This window comes from Eptesicus fuscus, chromosome 8 (genome assembly GCF_027574615.1).
Source record: "Eptesicus fuscus isolate TK198812 chromosome 8, DD_ASM_mEF_20220401, whole genome shotgun sequence".
In the NCBI taxonomy this organism is placed as follows: Eukaryota; Metazoa; Chordata; class Mammalia; order Chiroptera; family Vespertilionidae; genus Eptesicus; species Eptesicus fuscus.
In genome coordinates this window covers 102,321,376-102,337,087 of record NC_072480.1, presented here as the reverse complement: position 1 = coordinate 102,337,087, position 15,712 = coordinate 102,321,376, and the positions used below count along the sequence as shown (strand labels likewise).

At 40.0% G+C, this 15,712-nt stretch overlaps 1 protein-coding gene across 1 annotated transcript; it reads right to left on the bottom strand.

Annotated features, from left to right (window-relative positions):
• Positions 1-2,115: 2,115 nt before the first annotated feature.
• Positions 2,116-12,768, bottom strand: LOC129149987 (zinc finger protein 705A-like). Its single transcript, XM_054719945.1, has 9 exons — positions 12,729-12,768; positions 8,527-8,609; positions 6,575-6,701; positions 5,765-5,860; positions 5,180-5,262; positions 4,385-4,511; positions 4,050-4,139; positions 3,442-3,524; positions 2,116-2,988 (listed from the first exon to the last, which is right to left on the bottom strand). Exons 2-9 carry the CDS (start codon positions 8,536-8,538, stop codon positions 2,116-2,118), a joined length of 1,491 nt encoding a protein of 496 aa, XP_054575920.1. The 5' UTR covers positions 8,539-8,609; positions 12,729-12,768.
• Positions 12,769-15,712: the final 2,944 nt, after the last annotated feature.

Below are 15,712 nucleotides of genomic sequence, written 5' to 3'. Positions count from 1 at the left end.
CCGCAGTTGTGGTTAACATTTCCCCACCCTGCCTCTACAGTGCAATCACCTGGGGAAAATTTCAGGAAAAGCAGTAAATGTCCATTTCAACCACAGAATTACTCATTCACTGGGTCTCAGTGAGGCCCGTGGTTAGGGGACGGTGCTTGTTGGGAAGAGCACAGGTCAGCACGGTGATGTTTAGGTTCAATAAGGGTGTTTGTTGAAGGACAACATTTTCTTTTTTAAAAAAAAATATTTATTGATTTTTTAGAGAGGAAGGGAGAGGGATAGAGAGTTAGAAACATCGATGAGAGAGAAACATCGATCAGCTGCCTCCTGCACACCCGCTCCTGGGGATGTGCCTGCAACCAAGGTACACGCCCTTGACCGGAATCGAACCTGGGACCCTTCAGTCTGCAGGCTGACGCTCTATCCACTGAGCCAAATCAATTAGGGCAAAGGACAACATTTTCATCTCTAGGAACAAAGTGGGAAAATCCTTTCATTTTTCTTGGGCAAGTAAATTTTCTTAATTATTTAAAAAGCACCTTAAGAAGTGCCTAATAGGATTATTGCAGCTTTATTTACTGGACTGCTCCTTGGGGTGGGGGAGAAACATCTAAGGCCCAATCTGAGGTTAGTGCTGGGTGCAAAAATACTGATTTAACTCAAATATAGAGGGTGCTAGGAGACTTCCCGTCCACCCCTCCACCGCCACCATATAGCTCAATCAGAGCTTTTAGAACAAAAATCAAGAGCTTTCTGTCCGTGTGGGCAGCATTCTATCTCCTGTCCTCATGTTGCAGAGCCATAGGCAGAGGTACCACCAAGACTTTAGGTGAGAGGCCTTTGATATGCCCCATGACCTTGCCTGAGCAGGTTCATGTCACTCAGAGACACCTGGCCCATGGGGCTGAAGACCATAGTTCTGTCAGCATTAGGGCTTGGAAGGAGACAAGCATGTTAAAGGGAATATAGAGGAATGGACCTGAGGTGTGTGGAAGGAGCCATTGGGAAAAGGGCTGTGTGAACCCGAGTCCCGGTTCTCTCCCCACCAGTCAAAAAGTACAGTGTTGAATGTATGTGTTCAAAACTTCAAAAGGAAACTAGAACACAAATATTCAGCTTTTTTAAGCAACAGATTTTATTGTTCAAAAAGCAGCCAGCATTGCTATATTTAAAGTTGAACTTCTTACAAAATTCCACATTGAATGTTTCCAGATCACATTAGCCTCCTACATCTGATGCCACAAGTTTTATTAACAATTTTATTTCCTCAAAAAAATCAATTATTTACTGAGTTGTGTGTTGCAGAATTCTTTAACAAGTTTTCATACACACACATTAGCACATACACTCTCATTTTATGATATGAAATTTAATTAAATAAAATCAAATCCTCTGCTTTGATTTTAGGATTGCTATCTATTTGGTGTGGGAAGATTAAGGTTGACTAAAAAATAAATGATCACTGAAGGCCTTGCCTTCTTGACATACTGTGTTTTGTACTGTATGAATGCTCACATTTATCATGAGTGTTGCTTTATGAATAAAAGGTTTCTTGTGATTTTACCCTGGATAACTCCACTAAAGTGAATGATCTGTAAGGAAATGTTTGGGTTTCCTCAAGATGGTTCATGTTCTGATTTCCTGTTTTAGTGTTTAGTTCTCACTGAGTTTGATGTGCACACAAAATCTGATAGTTGGCTGAATGTCTGTCAATAGTAATCACAGTCTTAGGGTTTCTCCTGGTGAAATTTATTCCTTTTACCAATAATTATAAATGAAGCCTTATGCATTCTCCTCTGAACAATATGTCAAGTGTCTTCAAAGTTCAGAGCTGTTGCTAGGATATCTAAATTAGCCTGTTTACAATGTGAGTTGTCATGTTATCTGAGATCAGGACAGTGATTAAAGGCTTGCACAAAGATACCATACACATGGACCCACTCACATATTAAAGGTCTTTTTGGCCAAGGAGTTTGGTGATACATAGATTTTTCCACATTGCTTACTGAGGGTTTCTTTCATGTGTGAATGTGCTGGTGTGTTTAAATGATAAAGCTATGATTGATGTTCTTCCACATTTATTACATGTGCAATGCCATCTCTTGTGCAGTCAGGTCAGACTATCTACTGAAGGCTTTCATGATTTTCTCCCCTGTGTTGGGTTCCCTCATGTCTTCTAAGGGAAGAACAATGACTGAAGCCTTTTCCACATAGCTGACATGCATAAGGCTGTTCTCCAGTGTGGGTTCTCTGGTGTCTTGTGAGATTAGTGTGTTGACTGAAGGCATTCCCACACTGACCACATTGATATGGTTTTTCTCTGGTGTGTGTTCTGTTGTGACGTGTTAGCTCAGAACTTTGACTGAAAGCCTTCTCACATATGGAACATACATGTGGTTTCTCCCCCCTGTGAATTTTCTTGTGCTGGCTAAGGCCAGAACTTTGATTAAAGGATTTCCCACACTGATGACATTTATACAGTTTCTCCCCAGGATGGATTCTCTCATGTTTTTTAAGGTAAGATCTTTGACTGAAAGCTTTGTCACATAGGGGACATTCATAGGGTTTCTCTCCTGTGTGAATTGCTTCATGCTGTCTAAGGTAAGAACTCTGACTGAAGGCTTTCCCACACTCACCACACTCATAAGGCTTTTCTCCAGTGTGCATTCGATTGTGGTTTCTCAGGTCAGATTTTTGCAAAAAGCCTTTCCCACATACATTACATTTAAATGGTTTCTCTTTACTGTGAGTCATCTTGTGTCGTCTGAGGCTGAAGACACTACTAAAGGCTTTCCCACATTCACATATATTACTTCTGGTGTGACTTTCATTGTGTCTATTAAGGCATGACTCTTCTCTAGGCGACTTTCCACGCTGTTGGCTGACATAAGGTTTCTTTCCTATATGAATTAAAGAATGTTGACTCACAGATGATCTATGAGTAAATTCATCACTTAAATCAGTACTTTCAATAGGATCCTCTGGAGTGTGAGATTCCTGTTGTGTGGAAGGAGATGAAAAGGTGTCAATGGTTTGCCCGCATACATCCATACAATCATTTTCTACATATCAGTTCTAGCATATTAGTCAGAAAAACTCTCTGGTGAAAATGTTTTACATGTTAGTTGCATAAATATGTTACATGACACCCTGGCAGGCACAGATATTTTTTCTTTTTTAGTATCTCCATCAGAAAGTTAATACATAAATTTGGACGCCTTTAGTGTGTTTTAACAAGTAGGTAATCAGTAAATGATATTGTCTTTTTTTGTTCAAGATATTGCTTTGGCTCATGTTAGTTTCTTCATCGATTTCAAACTATCCAAAAGTTTCTTGGAAAGAGCTTAATTCCAAGTTAACTACATAATTGCATTCAGGTGGTTGTGCTCACGACTAACTTATTGCCACATATTCAATTTGGATGATTAGTTTCACACCTATGAGCCTTACCATTGGCATGGTGGAGGATATGCCCTTCTTGCTGATCTGCTGCATTAATATCATCTCTGGTTTTTTAAGGGGACCTTTCATGCCTGAGGGGGTTAAAAAATAAAATTTGTTACAATGTCATTAGCAGAATGAGTATGGATAAATGCACAAGGATCAATATATGTATGTGTTTAAACCTGGCACTGCATTAGAGAAAGTGTGTCCAATGAAATATTTTAGGTAGTGCAAACAATGTAAAGTTAATTGAAATTCAGGGAAAAGTAATACCAGGATTGAAACATGAAAAGCAGGAAGTGGTGAAGAGACGATGGGTCAGCCTATGGTGGTAAAGCCTGAAAAGGCAGGATCTGGACAAGAATCACGATGGCAAAGTCCAACTGCAAGAAGTACACAATTATGTTTTCCAGAAGGAAAAGAAAACACAGGTAGGACACATCCCTTCTCATTCCTATATGCAAGAAATAACAACATCAGGAATCTTCCCCGGTGTCCTCCCTTGGATTTTTGAATGTGTAACTCAAATCCAAGCCTTCACCTGATAGTCTAAGGATGTACTCAGTCACCAAGAGGCACCTCCTCACACTGAAGCCCCCATCCCTGCTGCTCACCTGCCATCTTGCCTTGGGGAAACCCAGTCCCTTCTCTCAGCTGTCCTTGCTCCGGCTGGAAAATCACACCCGAGTTGCAGATCCGATACCCTGTTTGTGGAAGAAAGGTAAATGAATTACGAGTCCTGTGCAAAGTAACCATTGCAGTTATCAAGTTTAAGACAGATTACCTATGAGGAACACAGAGGTGAATGAAGGCGGGTCCTGGCAACAACACTTTCTCTAGAGAAAGCATTGCAGGTACTGCACCAAACCAGGAAGAAACACTGTCTTACATATACAAACACACATCTGTACTCACACACATACATACACATACATGTTTTAAGACTCACCCATAGAGACCAGGTCACTGATATTCTCCAGCACCACATCTCTGTAGAGCTTTCTCTGGGGTGTGCCCAGCAGGGCCCACTCTTCCTGGGTGAAGTCAACAGCTATATCCTTGAAGGACACTGATTCCTGAAACATCATGGACATCCCAGGTTAAACGGAGCACTTCCTGCCAGTGTGCGGAGGAGGAGGGTTGGGATGACAGCATTGAGGAATGATGGGGAGCTGGGTGTATGGAAAGATCAGTCTGTGTTTGGGGTTCTACTCAGGTCACTGTGAGTGCAGAACTGGTGTCTGCCTTTCTAACACATTCATAGAAACAGGCAAGGTATGAATTCATATTCTGCATTGTGAATAGAGATAAAAAGATGTAAATGGTTTGTCCACATACACCCATACATTTCTTTCTCACATATCAGTTCTAGAATATCAGTCAGTAATTGTCTCTGGTGAAAATGCTTCAAGCATACACATGTTCTGTGACTCCCTGGCAAGCACAAATATTCTCTTTTTAGTATCACAATCAAAGTTATTAGATAAATTTGGAAGATTATAGTATGTTTCAACAAGTAGGTAATGAACTGATTTTATGATATTGTCTCTGTTTAATACTCAGATAATTGTTTTGGCTCTTCTAATTTCTTCCCTGATTTCAAACTATCAAAAAGTTTTTGCTTGGAAAAAGCTTAATCCTAAATTAACTACATAATTCCATTCAGGCAGTTGCGTTCATGACTAACTTATCTCATCGCCACATATTTAATTTGGATGATTAGTTTCACACCTATTAGCCTTACCATTGGCATGGCTGGGGACATGCCCTTCTTGCTGATCTGCTGCATTAATATCATCTCTGATTTTTTAAGGGGATCTCTCATGCCTAAAGGGATTGAAAAAGTATAACTTGTTACAACGGCTTTAGTGGGAGAAAAAAATATACATATGCACCAAATCTGGCACTTCATTATAGAAAACATCCAAAGAAATAGTCTAGCTAGTACAAACAATGTAAACTTAATTGAAAATTAGGGAAAAATAAAATCGAGATTAAGACATGAAAGCAGGAAGTGGTGCAGAGATATTGTGTCTGCCTATGGTGGTAAAACCTTAAAAGGGATTATCTCAATAGGAATCATTATGTCAAAGTTCAACTGCAAGAAATACACATTGATTCTTTCCCCTAAAATGGAAAGAAAACTGGAGGAAGGACACCTGCCTTGTGATATGCAAAAGATGATAAGATGAGGAGTCTTCCCTGGTGTCCCCCCTTGGATTTTGGAATGTGTAACTCACTTCCTAAAGCTGTCACCTGATAGTCTAAGGATGCATTCAGTTACTGACAGACACCTCCTCACACTGAAGCCCCGACCCCTGCTGCTCACCTGCCGTCTGGCCTTGGGGAAACCCAGTCCCTTCTCTCCTCAGCTCTTCTCCTGGCTTCAGCTGGAAAGTCACACCTGAGTTGCAGATTGGATACCCTGTTTGTGGAAGAAAGGTACAAGGATTTAGAGTCCTGTGCAAATTAACCATTGGTGTTACCAAGTCTAAACCAGGTTACTGAGGAGGAACAAAGAGGGATTGAAGGACAATCCTGGTAACAACATATTTTACAGAGAAGACACTGAAGGCCCTTCACCCAACATGGAGAAAATACAGACTGGTGGCAAAACCAGAGAAGACTGCTAGATGAATATACCCATGATCAAGTTCAAAGTCTGAAGTCAGAATACTTAGTTTTCTCAAAATGTGAGAGGTTAATGGCTCCAGAGTGGGTTCAATATTATTTTCAAACCAAACCCATGAACATAATTTCCATAAGAGTAATCAAAATGATCATATTTTCAATAATCTGCCCTTTTCCAAATACACTCAACCTATTTTTAAGTATTTGGTAAATTAACTATGGGTGAACAAAATCCATTGATTTCTCTTCTATAATTTGAGTGTTGGAGACAGAGTTGCAAAATGATATAAAGTTGTGGTTAAGATGACATTCTAGTGTGGAGATGAAAACAAAATGTAAAAAAAAAATCTTCCTTCAAGTACTTATGTGAGTTATGAATCAGGGCAGTGCCTGGAGTGGAATAGTGGCAGTTGTTCTATGTACATGTTCAATGTATGAAGGAATGGACACTTACATATATGAATACTTTCACACACATACAAACATACATACAAGTTTCAAGACTCACCCACAGAGACCAGGTGACTGATGTTCTCCAGCATCACATCTCTGTATAGCTTTCTCTCGGGTGTGCCCAGCAGGGTCCACTCTTCCTGGGTGAAGTCAACAGCTACATCCTTGAAGGTCACTGATTCCTGAAACATCATGGACATCCCAGGTTAAATGGAGCACTTCTTGTCAGTGTGCAGAGGAGGAGGGTTTGGATGACAGCATTGAGGAATGATGGGGAGCTGGGTGTATGGAAAGGTCTTTCTGTGTTTAGGGTTCCACTCAGGTCACTGTGAACGCTGAGCTGCTATCTGCTTATCAGACACATTTTTAGAAGCATACACACTCTGAATTCATAATAATTTGTTATAAAGAAACATCACGCCGAAACTGGTTTGGCTCAGTGGATAGAGCGTCGGCCTGCGGACTCAAGGGTCCCGGGTTCAATTCCGGTCAAGGGCATGTACCTTGGTTGTGGGCACATCCCCAGTGGGGGGTGTGCAAGAGGCAGCTGATCGATGTTTCTCTCTCATCGATGTTTCTAACTCTCTATCCCTCTCTCTTCCTCTCTGTAAAAAAATCAATAAAATATATTAAAAAAAAAAAAAGAAACATCACATGTGGTGTGGTTTTACACAGTCTGAGAGTTTTTCAGTAACCTGATCATTAGAATTTCTGGACAGGTGATTGTAAAATATTCACTTATATATTCATAACACAAACTCTCTTTTCCATTAATTTCAAGTAAATCCATAAATTCATCACAACACAATAATGCCCATGTTGGGATACATTTGTGACATGACCATTGGTTGAAACATGTTCCTAGAGGAACTTTTGTTTCCTCATCTATAAAACTGGTGTCAGTGCTTCTGAATGTTGAAACATTTAATGTCCTAATGTACGAAATGTTTCTTGTCTAGCGAACCTGCATGAAATATTAGACATTACTCAGAACTGAGCAGGTTTATACAGAGCTTGGTACCAGTAGATGTTTTCTGTTTTATTTCTACAGAACTCAGGTGTTCAGAACAAACAAAAGCTCAGATGGTCAGCAGCACAAGCCAGGGCTGTGAGGGGCTGTGATGAAGGCCAGTCCTAGGCTGGCAATCCTGTGGGATGAGGCCTCCCATTCTTGACTTTGTCTGGGCCCTCATAACCAGTTATTACTATTTTCCTGGTAGCTTTATCTTGTGTTGTTCTAAAGTATAACAGAAGCCTAATTATTTGGTTCAGTCTATGTAGTTTCCCAAAAATTTACCAAGGACTCATCTGTTACTCTTCCTACTATATCCTTCTCCTTCATGGGTGCCACAATTAAGGAAATCCTACTCCCTGCCCATTAATTTCTAAGAGGTAAAAGTGGGATTTGGGGGTAAGAGGAGGAATTGTAATTTTAGTTACACATTTTATAAATTTTCAAAAGTGCAAATGTGCTCTTATCATTGTCAGTCCTAAAATTGGGGAAATAAAAATAATTTATCTATCGTGCTAAACCTTTGTCTTGCTCCTCTCCACACTGAGCAGCCCTCACCTCGGCCCTTGCAACACTGGATTAATTGTGCTCATGTGCTCACACAGGTGCCCCTACAATGCACTATTATGTTCTGCTCTTTGTGGGTCTCTGTCGCTTGCAAGCATCATCACCCTAAGCTAATTTCAACCAAAGACACGGTTAGTGTGTTTGTGGTTGGCCACTGACCCTATGGAATGGATTGAAGAAAACCTCTCTGATCTCTTCTGTAAATAAGCAAGGCTGATATAGCCTGTCATAAATCTGTGTAATGTTGAGAAGGAGATTCCCTATTGATGAGCTCCTGACCCCTGATATCTATCCCATTATTCTAGACAAACCTAGTTGGAACTCAGATGCCTGAACACCACCTGGTTATACTTAAGACACCCATGCCAATAGGAAACACTTGCCCACCTGGGATGTAATTTCCATAGAAAGACATATCCTCTACTCACCTGTGGCTCCATGGTCAATGATCCAGTTGCCAGGTGTCTTTCTCTGGGTTTTCACCCACAGTCCAAGCACTAAGCAAGCAAAGCTGGGGACAGAGAAAGAAACCATGAGACGCCAGTCTTATGCACAATTTCCAGTCCCACCTGTCAGAAAGGTCCAATGTTCACCTGGGTATGTTCCCTACTCCCAGCCTAACAAACTGAAACCAGTGTTGAACTCTCAGAATAACATGCCCAGATCTCTGCTCTTCAGGATCAATAGCGCTGTAGCTCTGGTTGCTATAAAGAAGGTCAAATTACAGATATCTTACAGAAAGGAACAAGATAAATATTGAGTGTGCTATGTTAATGAGCCTATTACATATATAATTATTCAAGTCCCTCCCTGAATCCAAAGTGTATAGATCCCTGACTCATGCCATATGTAGACATTGGTTTCCACCTGCAGGTAAGCACTATGGAATTTCTTAGGCATCATTATTATTGCCTTATGCATCTGCATGGTTCTCCAAGCAGTAAAGCCCTTAAAATCACCATCAGAAAGTAGCAGGAGGACATACATGAGTCACAGAGTTAATGTCATGTACTGCCTCAGTTCTCTAGGTCAAGGGAGCTCAGAGAGTAAAGAATGGCTGGGCTTGATGAGGAAATCTACTTGGTCCATCTGGTAACTGGTTAAGTGGTAGCTGAGACCCTCAAATCCAATTCTGTACTTATCTTCCTTAGCTTAATGCCTATGTATTTGTGTATGACAGAAAAGATTTATAAACTATAATTTCTCCCCTAACGTATCAATCATAATTAAATGTACTTTGTGGACAAATAATGAAAACTGATCATAAACAAAGAACAATTAATTCACACATTTCTACTTGAGGCCCAGGGGAAAAAGTTAAATTGGGATTAAATGTGATGGTGTACTTACAGATTTACATATTTGCTTACTTTATTTCCACAATAGTCATGCTAATTATAGTTTATTTACATATTTAAAAATGTCATAAATAGAGGTTCCAGAATCTTTAGTGACATGACAAAGTTCTACAACTAGAAAATGGAACACCTGTGCTTTAATTTTACTGTTTGAGTCCTGGGCTCCAATCCCTTTAGGGTAGCAGATCGGTCTGACCTGCAATAGTATCTCAGTGCCCTCCCTAATCACCTCATTTATAATTTCTCAGAGGGAAGGCTGGGGAGGGTGGGTGGGAGGAGCTCAACCAAAAACTTGTATGTATATATGCATAACACATAGACACAGACAGTAGAGTAGTGAAGGACTGGGGTGGGGGAAGGGTGGCTCAGAAGAGGTCAAGGGGGGGGGGAAAGGGAGATTTATGTAATACTTTCAACAATAAAGATTAAAAAAATAATAAAAGTCACAATTCCATTGAAATTCAAAGGTGAAGAATCATTTGGATATCATTATACAAACTGGAGGAAAATATGGGATGATATTCACTCAACCAAATGAGGTATTGGAGAATGCCTGGAAAGAATCTAGCCGTGACTCTCAATATGATTGCCCAGGAGACTCTTTTTCAAATATTGTAAAACAAGAGATAGACTTAGAGAAGACCTTTGTAATCATGGCCAGCAAGGCAATGTGACCATAATTCAATGGTCACATAGAGACAGTGCCAGAAACTTGGGAGGATGCATACTACCAGAAGGAAATCAAAGCAAACCTATTTCATGGTGGACTCCAGTGTGGAGGTATTTGAAACTATCTCCAGGAATGGAATTAAATTTATTTTAAAACCATTGCTACAGTAACAATCTTTAGAAGAACTAACAAAACATACATGATAGTTCTAAACTATTCATTAGTTCCTGCAAATATACTGATCATCTTCCCCCTAAACCAGGGAGAGGGACACGTGTCCTGGTGACGTCAGGATGAGTGATGGCACCGCAGGTCCTCTGTCCTCCAGATCTCTTAAAGAGCCAGCTGGGAGGAGGCATTTTACTTCCTCAACATGTCTTAATATTTCAAGAGTGTTGCTAGCTATTAAGGGGCAGGCCTTAAATTTTCCAGCCATCGAAGAACTATTTGGACACAGCTGCTTAGTTTTGGCATGCAGCTTTTGGGACCTCTGTCCCTGCACACCAAAACCATATTCTTCATCCAATCTGATAGCTGGCATCTATAACCACTCCCCTGAACTTTCCATTCAGAACTACGGAAAAATGACTGAATGGAAGTGAGCTCTCTCCAATTTCCTCCCTAAGGTTGGCTACACCCTACTCCAGGTGCTAAAGATCAAGCCCTCAGGCACAACTGAAATAGTGTTGCCACTCACCTCTTACAATTGAGCAATGCTTAGACAGGAAGGCAAAGACAAACCAGAGGGCAACGAATCCAAACAAATGGACATCAAATTAATACTGAAAGTGAAAAAATATATAATCTCAGTCTGGATTACAAATCAAAGCTCATCCTTTGGTGACTCTCAATATCCAATATAACCAACACAGTTCAGCCATGTGGAAACTAGAATTAGGTTTACAATTATTCTAGAATTTTGTACATAAAAGCACAATAGGAGATCTATTTATCTTAAAATATGTTTTTGTTTATTTGAAAGAGAGGAAGGCAGAGAAAGAGAGGGATAGAAACATCATTGATGAAAGTGAATCATTGTTTGGCTGCCTCCTGCATGAGCCATACTTTGATTGAACTGTTAACCCTTGCATGTGCCCTATCAGGAATTGAACTGTGACCTTCTGGTTAATGGGTCCATGTTCAACCACTGAGCCACTCCAGCTGGGCAGAAGATCTACTTTTTAAAGCATATTGGGCTTTGCATACAAATGGTTTGTGTGCCAGGATGAAGGAAAATCACATTATAAAAGTAATATTCAACAGTCTCATAAACAATGAACCAAAACCAGAAAGTAATGACAATCATAGATGACATAATCTGTCAACTGAAAGTTAATGAGTAAATGTTTTCTTCTAAAGAATTTTGGATATATATTAGCTGAAACCAGTTTGGCTCAGTGGATAGAGGGTCGGTCTGCGGACTTGAAGGGTCCCAGATTCAGATTCCGGTCAAGGGCATGTACATTGGTTTCGGGCACATCTGCAGAAATCCTGGGACCTGCAGAGATACTGGGACCTCCATCAGGTGTGCAGGAGGCAGCTGGTCGATGTTTCTCTCTCATCGTGTTTCTAGCTCTCTATCCCTCTCCCTTCCTCTCTGTAAAAAATCAATAAAATATATTAAAAAAATAAAGAATTTTGGGCCCTAGCTGGTTTGGCTCAGTGGATAGAGCCTCAGCCTGTGGACTGAAGGGTCCCTGGTTCAATTCCTGTCAAGGGCACATGCCTGGGGTGTGGGCTTAATTGCACTGGAAGGCATGCAGGAGGCAGCTAATCAATGATACTCTCTCATCATTGATGTTTCTATCTCTCTCACCCTCTTCCTTCCTTTCTGAAATCAATAAAAATATATTAAAAAATTTTGGCACAACAACCTCAAATACATAATGAAAATGGCATAGAAATACAGTTATTTTATGCATAATCACAAATGGAACAAAGCTAAAGCAATATTCATGAACAATTATTTGCCTTAAATATGTTAATTTTTAAATGATTAAAATAAATATATGCACCTATCTCAAGACATTTGAGAAACAAAATGAAAAATGTCACATGATTAAACACATGAAAGGAAATTAATTCAGAGAAGCAGGAAATGAAGCATGTACAACCATAAAAAGAACAAAAACTTAAGATATAGATAAAAGTGCCAATAGCACTTTCTGAGGAAAGGAAATGCCCTATAGCAGAAGTTGCCAACCCGTGGTCCTCGGACTACTGTTGGTCAGTGAGATCCGAAAGGTTGTCTACCGCTGCCCTATAGCATGTAGCAGACTGTCACTACCAGGCTCTCTTGATTATAGAACACTGGGGCCCTTGGCCAGTGCTATTGGGGGTCTGAAGTTTAGCTATTTCATTTTGTTAATTTAAATCTTGCACTCCCATGCAGCTGGCAAGTACTACGTTGGGCAGCAAGATCTAGGATCTTGGGGTAATCATTCAAAATTGCAAATAGATTCAACACAAAAGTGAAAAAGAAGTACAAATAGTTAACTATCAGAACTGAAGAAATGAATGAATATTGACCCAATAAAATTTGAAGATCATGAGAAGCTGCTTTACTATGACATATAATTTTAAGGGAATATGGCCAACTTACATTGTAGTGTTTAGAGAACTCGCCAGATGGAAAACTGGAGGAGATAGTGGAGCCAAATGAATGCTGAGGCTAGTTCCACAAAGCAGCCAATCCTCTTCTTCCAACGTCCCCAAACCTTTAGTTCCCTCGTCTAGTGGCAAATGGATCCTTTTTCTATCTGACTCCCTTTTATCCTGGGAAGACAGTAAATCCTGTCAGTGTTAGGTTCTTAGGACACACCCTGCTCCAGGAAATAACAAAGAACATAAACTGGATTACAGTCTGTTGGTCACACCCTGTTCAATGTGATTGGATTTTTCAGACTAATACCCAGTTACAATCCTACCTAATAAAATAGTAATACGCAAATTGACTGCACCTTTGCTACTCACAAGCCATGCCCACCAGCCAAAGCCATGCTCACCAGCCAATCAGGGTGAGTATGCAAATGGTGGTTAATTTGCATACGATGAGGGAGGGAGGAGTGAAGACTGAAGACAACTTAGAAGGAAGAGGGAGGAAAATCGGAAAGGAAGGTGGCTGCCAGAGGGAAAGCCTAGGCGGGGAGGAGCGGGGCGGAGTGGGGTGGAGCAGGGCGGGCAGCAGCAGCCCGAGGGTGCAGGCGCAGGGCCGCAACAGCAGCTGTAGCGTACTTGGCTGCAGCGGCCGCTTGCAGGATTCTTCGCCAAAAAACTGAGCATAACTCGGGTAGTGTGTCACTTTGAGGAAAAAACATTATTTCGCGATATTTATAGTTTAACTAACATAAATGTATAATTGTTATATATAATTGTATTTAATAAACCAAAAACTAAATATTTAACTTACCTGCTTATTGACTTCTTTGTTCATCCGTCAGTTGGTTTCTTTTGTTGGTCTTGATATTATTTAGCTTGTGTGGGGCGCCATGAACTAAGATAAGTGAGGGGGGAGGGTGAATTCTTTAACTAACCTGCCTATTAGTGACTTTTTTGTTGCTGAATTTCATTGGCTAAATCTTCAGTTGAAGGTCGGTATTTTGTACACTTCAGGTCCAAGCAAGCGCTACTAACTTCATCTGTCAATCTGTTTCTTTTGTTGGTTTTAATATTATTTAATGCTGAGAATAAGGCCTCACAAAAGTATGTAGAGGGAAAATTGTGAGTAAAGCCATTGCTATATTTTTCAGCGTGCTAAAAGTGTCTGGTAGTCAGTTCCAGGCACTCCAAATTTCCTGTTCGTAGTGGCACTCCTCTTGATTCTCCAAGCGGCACCTTTCCAGATTCTCAAGCTTTGACCTCAAGTCGACAAACACCTGAGCCCAGATACTGTCTTGAAATTCTGCAAGTTGCATCTCCAAATCATCAATTTGCATCCATTGGAAACCATTTAATTCCAAACTACTGTAGACTACTACATCAGGATACTTAATTATTTTCATGGTCTGTTCTAGACTTCTAAATTGATTAAATCTATCACTAAACTGGTCAAGTAATGAGTCTAAAACATGCTGGTAGTTCATATGCAAGAGTTCCATTTCATTTTGTACAGCTGCACTGGCCTTCTCAAAATACTTTGTTACTCGAGGAAAATACTTATAAGTTTTAGTTTCTACATCTCACTTGAAAATTTTAGCTTTACTTTCAAAAGCTTTTATGTATCCAAACATAACATCAATACTTTTGCCAAAACCTTGTAACTTTAAGTTCAGTTCATTAATATGAACAGAGAGATCTGTAAAAAACATCAGGGTGTTGACCCACTTATCATCATTAAGCTGAGGAAAGTTTCCCAGATCCTTATCGTCAAGAAATACCTTAATTTCTTCAAAGCACTCCACAAAGCGCTCAAGAACTTTGCCTCGGCTCAGCCATCTTACATTATTGTACATCAGCAGTCCACTGTAGGTGGAATCAACCTCCAGTAAAAGTGCCGAAAATTCTCGCTTGTGAAGGGGGCGAGCAGCTATTAAATTAACTATTTTTGTAACAACTGACATTAAGTCGTTTAAGTCGGTGAATCCTGCCTTGGCACATAAAGCCTCCTGATGGATAATACAATGAAAAGGCACATTCGGATGTCCAATAGCTTCTGTAAACAATTTGACAAATCTGACTTTTCCCCCCACCATATCTGGTGCCCCATCTGTCGTCACTGACACAACTTTAGAGATATCAATGCTTAGGTCACGAAATGTTTGTATAACAACCTTACATATTTCGCTTCCTGATTTACTTGTTGACACTGATACTAACTTTATCAACTCTTCTCTCATTGTGAGACCATCAGAATATCGACCAATAATGGCCAACTGAGCATGTGATGTGACATCAGTAGTTTCATCAAGAGAGATCGAAAAATATTTACACTTCCTTATGTCTCTCTTTAATTGATGTTGTACGTTTGTGTTCAGTCTCATTATTCGGTCTTTTATGATATTTCTACTGAGTGGTAACTCAGATATTCTCTTAATAATTGCATCTTTATTCTGCATATTGTGAAATAGAACAGGTGCACATCTTAGGAGAGTTTCTTTAATAAATTTTCCCTCACTGAGCACTTTTCCATGCTGAGCTATCGAGTGAGCAATGCTCAAACTTGCAGATGTTAAATTAGTAGAGCCTTTCATAAATTTAAGGATGGAATTATATTGGCTCTTATAAAGGTTTAGATGCCTGGAAATGTATTCCTTCCTTTCATCCTCACTTTTTTCGAAGAGCTGGGAATGATTAGTTTCAAAATGTCTATTTATATTCCACGTTCTGCTTACTACCATTTCAGTACATAGAACGCAAAATGATCTGCCATTTTTTTCTATAAAGCCATACATCTTGGTCCATGTCTCTTGAAAGGGTCGGCCACTGCTACTACCACTTCCTTTACTTAACCTTAGTTTTTTATTTTTTGGGTTTTCCATCAGGGGGCAGTGACAGAAGATAGAATTATAGATAGCTTGTTAGGCCTGCAGGCAATTAGGGGTTAACTAGCCTAACTAACCACAAAATGGTGCATATAACTGTCTTTTA